Raw genomic sequence first — 5,723 nt, 5'->3', positions numbered from 1 at the left:
CAGGTGAGCGTTCCACCCACTACTCCCCTAAGAGCAGTCTTCATGATCTCCTCTCCCTACAGCTCCATGTCCCTGTGGTTCTGGGCCTCCGGACCTTAGGTCTTCAGGTCTGTTTCCTCCAAATAAGTCTCTAGTTAGGAGGGTCTCTCCAGTCCTCCCTGTGTCTCCCCTGGTCTATTTCCCTGAATCTCTCTCTCCCGGACTCTGACTCTCAGCCAGTCTCTGATGTTCCCTCTTCTCTGCATCCTTGAGGGCCCTGTCTCCATCCTCCTAGGTCTCCCAGTCTATAGATGGAGAGACAATTTCTCCATCTCTTCCTCTCCACCCACGACTCTCTCTCTTTCCACTTCTCTCTCAGCCTCTCAGTCTCTCCAGGCTGTGGGTCTCTAGGCCATGAGCTCAGACACTGCAATGTGTGTGTGTGTGTCAGAAAGGGGGTGGTATAGATCCTTGTCTGTCCAATAATATCCCGGGGGTGGGGGGGCAGGAGTGGAGAGAGAGACCGATGGAAAGACTTGGTTCCCTAGAGACTGACCCTCATACAGGTGCTGAAGGATGACCACAGCAGGAAACCCCTGGGGCTGGTTCCTGGGGCATCTCCTCCTCGGTGTCACAGGTATCTGAGTGAGGTGTGTGTGTGTGAGATTGTGTCTGAGGCTTGTTACTGGGTGGGCACAACTCAGGGTCCTCCAGGACCTGACTGAAGCTGCGTGGGTGACAGTACGGTGTGACGGTTGCTCTCTGGATGCACACATGTGATTTCTTGTATCACAGGGTGTTTGCATGGGTGCCACCTGGGTACTGGCATGTGTGTGGCTTTGCATGCCTCCGTGTACAGTCGTACCCATAAGAGTCGGTGCATGATTGGGGGAACGGGTCTGACAGTCTATGCCTCTGGATACCCTGCGCAGTGACAATGCTGAGAGGACCTGAGTGATGAGGCTGCAAGGACCTGTGGAGCCGGAAAGTGTGAAAGTGTCAGTCGCTTCAGTCATGTCCCGTTCTTTGCGACCCTGTGGACTGTAGCCCGCCCTCCCCCCACACCAGGCTCCTCTGTCCATGGGATTCTCCAGGCAAGAATACTGGAGTGGGTAGCCATGCGCTTCTCCAGGGGATCTTCCCGAACCAGGGCTGGAACCCGGATCTCCTGCACTGCAGGCAGATTCTTTACTGTCTAAGCCACCAGACCTTGCCTGGGGTACCCCTGAAAGGGAGATTGCGATTCTAGGGGAGTCACCCATTGCTGGCAATCTGAGCCTGCTTCTTGGGTCTCCAATCCTGAGAGGCCCCAGGGACCCACATGAGGACGGGGTTGCTGTGTGAGCCGGCTGTCTGCTGCCCTGGGGGGACGGGACTGAGCCAAGTTGGGCGAGACACCCGGGCTACAGATACTGGCACTGCCTCCCTGAGCGTCTTCCTCTGTCTCCCTTGCCTCTGCCACCTTGTGTGGAGGGGTCTGCTCGTGCTGGGAGATGGAGGCCCCAGCAGTGCACAGGCCTGCCGTGGTGCTTGTGTGTGTGTGTGTGAGAGAGAGAGATGGAGTGTGGGTCTGGGAGATGGCTGTGACGAACTCGAAGCTGAAACTCTTCCCCGACAAGAGACCCGAACCCACGCCAAGGAGCCTGATGCGTGGAATTAAGGCCCCACACTGTGACTCCGCCCCTAGGACTCTCACTGCCCGCAGGATCCCTGACTCCATCCCTGCGATTCTAACCACACCCGCCCCCCGAGAGGTCTATTCCCATCCGACCGCCACACACCGCAGTGCACTGTGACCCCGCCCCCAAGAGGCCTAGTCCCGCCTCCTGTCTGTCTCCCAGCTCTGACCACGCCCCCGTGCACCGAGAGCCCCGCCCCCAACCCCGCTCCCGCAAGTCCGGCTTCCACCCTGAGCCACGCCCCCTTACCGCGGCAGAAGCCCCTTCCACCCAGTCAACAGTGGCTACGCCCCCTAGAGCCATGGCCACGGCCCCAGGAGTTAGTGTCCTGCATTCTGGGCCTTTGGCTCAGTCCTGACCACGCCCCCACGCCGAGCCCCGCCCCCAGAAGCCCCGTTTCGGCTCAGAGCCGGGTCCCCCAGCCCTGCCTCCGCCCTCAGGATCCCTCGCCTGGGGCGGCAGCAGCCGCATCATCAACGGCGAGGACTGCCGCCCGCACTCGCAGCCCTGGCAGGCGGCCCTGTTCTTGGAAAATGAATTTTTCTGCGGGGGCGTCCTGGTGCATCCGCAGTGGGTGCTGTCAGCTGCGCATTGCTTCCAGAAGTGAGTGCAGGGCGCCGGGGCGGGAGGTGCGGAGAAGAGGGACAGGGACGGGGCTTGGGTTCTAGGGAGGGTCTGGATGCACTGTTAGGGGCTTCATAGGTTAAGTCTCCGGGTACTAAAAGGAAGGTTCTGCGAGGGAAGCGGGAGTTCTTGCTTTGGAAAGACTCAGAGAGTCCTGGGTTGAAATCTCAGTTCCATTGCTGAGTATCTAGTAAATTAAGGCAAGTTCTTGCCTCTGGATTATTGCTTGTGCATTAGGATTTGAAATCATGACTGGGTAGTGCAGAGCTTAGCCAGGAAGATGAGGGTGGGGCAGGGGACCGGAGATGGCGTTGTGGTTGAAGACAAGAATGGAGATAATGGCGCGGCTGCCACAGAACTAACCTGTCCCCACGCTACCCCGGCACCCTCGACCCCCTGGCCCTCAGGTCCTATACCATTGGGCTGGGCCTGCACAGTCTTGAGGCCGACCAAGAACCAGGCAGTCAGATGATAGAAGCCCACCTCTCCATCCAACACCCAGAGTACAACAAACCATCTTTCGCCAACGACCTCATGCTCATCAAGTTGGAAGAATCGGTGCCCTCGTCTGATACCATCCAGGACATCAGCATCGCCTCCCAGTGCCCGGGCGCCGCGGGGGATTCCTGCCTGGTTTCCGGCTGGGGTCGGCTGGTGAATGGTGAGCTCCGGAGATGGGTGTGTCTGGTCTCTCTGAGGGGTTCTCCGCCCAGCCAGTAGAGGCTGATCTGATGCTCTGCGTCCCAGGCAGACTGCCCAAAGTGCTCCAATGTGTGACTATCTCAGTGGTGTCGGAGAAGATCTGCAGTGAACTCTATGCTCACGTGTACCACCCCAGCATGTTCTGCGCTGGTGGAGGCCAGGACCAGAAGGACTCCTGCCATGTGAGAGATGGGGGAAGGGAAGAGGGGAGAAGATCCAGGGAGAGGTGGAAAAGGGAGGGGACAGGGACCCCGTGGTGTGAAGAAACAGAGATATGGGAGAGAGACTGGAAGAGAAATAGACACGGGAATAAAGAGAAGCAAGGAAAGTGAGAAACAGAAATAAAGACAGATGTCGTAAGGCAGAAACAGACATACACACATACACACATGCACACCCGGAGAGAAACAGATACATTGACACACAGAGATGAAATGAAAGTGAAATAGGATAAAAAATCAACATACAAGGAGGTGCCGAGATGCACAGAGACTCCGCGAGTCATTGAGACAGAGAAGTAAGCTATAGTGGGAGAAAAAGAAGGAGAGACCCAGAGATGGAACAGCAGCAAACGCAAGAGAATCGGCCAGCTGTTAGGACATAGGGAGCCGAATTAGGTGTGATCAGGGCTCTGGAGTGGAACCTTTAAGGAATATGTTGCCGTCTTTTGCCCTCTCTCTCTCCTGTCTTTGCCTCTCTTCATTTGGCTCCTCTCTCATCTCACATCTATCTCCACTTCTCTGTGTTTTGTTTGTTTTTAATATTCACTTATTAGTCTGTCTACTGGCCTGACCTGCATCTTAGTTACAGCACACAGGATCTTCGTGCAACACGCTGGCTTCTCTACTTGTGGTGCTCAGGCGTCTCTCTAGCTGCGGCACATTAGTCGGTTGCCCCACTCTAGTTAGTTGCCCCACCGCATGCGGGAGCTTAGTTCTCTGACTAGGGGTCGAATTTGTGTTGCCTGCCTTGGAAAGGGGATTCTGAACCACTGGGCCGCCAGGCGCGTCCCCACCTCTCCGTGTTTTGGATTCTTTATTCTCTGTCTCTCCACAACAGGGTGACTCTGGGGGCCCCCTGGTCTGCAACGGGTCCCTGCAGGGCCTGGTATCCTTTGGACAAGCCCAGTGTGGCCAACCCGACGTGCCAAGCGTCTACACCAACCTCTGCAAGTTCACGGACTGGATACAGAAGACCATCCAGGCCAGTTAACTCCTGCGACTGGGATTCATGAAATTGAACCCCAAAATATAAGCTGCTGAAGGAGTTCAGGAATCTGGGTTCCCAGTGCCTTCCACCCTCAGACTCTAGAGTCTAGACCCCCACCCCCAGCCCCCTCCCTCAACCCCAGGAGTCCTATCCCATCAAGAATCTTTTCCCGTACACGGTGCCCCCTAGCGGCATGATGTTGACAGCGCCTTACCACTGGCAGAGAAAGCTGATGCTTCACCGTTTTTGTCCCTCCCCCTAAGCCCTGAAATAAAGTCTAAGAGAGTACCAGCTCTGCTCAAACTCTCCTCCTCGCTTCCTTTCCCATCCAAGGGATTCCAGCAAATAGTTTGCCTTCTTTGTGCCTCAGTTTTTTCATCTGGGAAATGGGACCCTTGACCAGGAGAGTCACAGGATCCCCATGGAAGAAGACATACCTGAGAGGAGGTTAAGAGAAACTGATTCTGTGGATGTTGTCCAGTTTCTGAAAAGTCGAATCAGCAAACAGCAAATTAATGGGGTTTCCTTATTTTGTTTAATCAACTTTAGTTGACTTATTTTGGTTCTTCGGTGCATTTTAAGAATTTTTCACTTGGGGTTGCCTCAGGACCCACCTGCTGTAGCTGGAGACTGGTGGCGAGAATCTGGGAGGCAGGGGTAGGGGAGTCTGAGGACGGAGAGAGGGGCGAGTTAGGACAGAAAGAGAGAAGACTGAAGGCCCAAGAATATAAGGAATTGTTATTATACTAAATACAATGGGGCTTCCCTGGTGGCTCAATGGTAAAGAATCTGCCTGACAATGTAGGAGATGCAGGTTCAGTCCCTGGGTCAGGAAGATCTCCTGGAGAAGGAAATGGCAACTCACTTAGTATTCTTGCCTGGAGAATCCCATGGACAGAGGAGCCCAGTGGCAGTCCAGTTAAAGTCCATGGGGTGGCAAAAAGTCGCACACAACTTAGAGACTAACCAACAGCAACTAAATAGAGTAAAAAAGATAAGAGTTTATATCCAGGAATGTCTTCATAAATAAACTGTGAACCTATACTTAAGGAGATATTCAAATTTCTCTGTATCTCTTCAGTATCCTCAAATATATAAAGTAAATGATGAGATAACTAAGAGAGACAAATCCCCACTCACGATAGAGGACTTGGGGAAATCCCTGGTGGTCTAGTGGCTAGGACTCTGTTTTCACTGCTGATGGCTCAGGTGCAAATTCAATCCTTGGTCAAGGAACTAAGATCCCACAAGCCACTCGGTGCGACCAAAAGTTAAAAAAAAAAAAGAAAAAAAAAGATTTTGAAAAACGTAAAGAGGACTTTAAGGAGCCTCTTAAAAAATAATAGAACAAACAAGATAAAAGTGGATAAGGACATATATGATTTGAACAAAGTGATTAACAAACTTTATTTAGTCATCATATATAGAACATTGCACCCAGTATCTGAATATACAACCTTTTCAAATCACACATATCTACTACAATGGCTAAGACTAAAAAGAAGGACAGCATGGTGTATTGGTTGTATG

The 5,723-nt window shown here is 53.2% G+C and overlaps 1 protein-coding gene across 1 annotated transcript; it reads left to right on the top strand.

Annotated features, from left to right (window-relative positions):
• The first annotated feature begins 555 nt into the window (after positions 1–555).
• KLK4 (kallikrein related peptidase 4) lies at positions 556–4,196 on the top strand. The gene is made up of 5 exons (XM_068992533.1): positions 556–616; positions 2,099–2,261; positions 2,690–2,943; positions 3,030–3,166; positions 4,044–4,196. The coding sequence occupies exons 1-5, from the start codon at positions 556–558 to the stop codon at positions 4,194–4,196; spliced, it is 768 nt and encodes a 255-aa protein (XP_068848634.1).
• Positions 4,197–5,723: the final 1,527 nt, after the last annotated feature.

This window comes from Capricornis sumatraensis, chromosome 20, assembly GCF_032405125.1.
Source record: "Capricornis sumatraensis isolate serow.1 chromosome 20, serow.2, whole genome shotgun sequence".
In the NCBI taxonomy this organism is placed as follows: Eukaryota; Metazoa; Chordata; class Mammalia; order Artiodactyla; family Bovidae; genus Capricornis; species Capricornis sumatraensis.
This window is presented reverse-complemented; position numbering and strand designations above follow the sequence as displayed.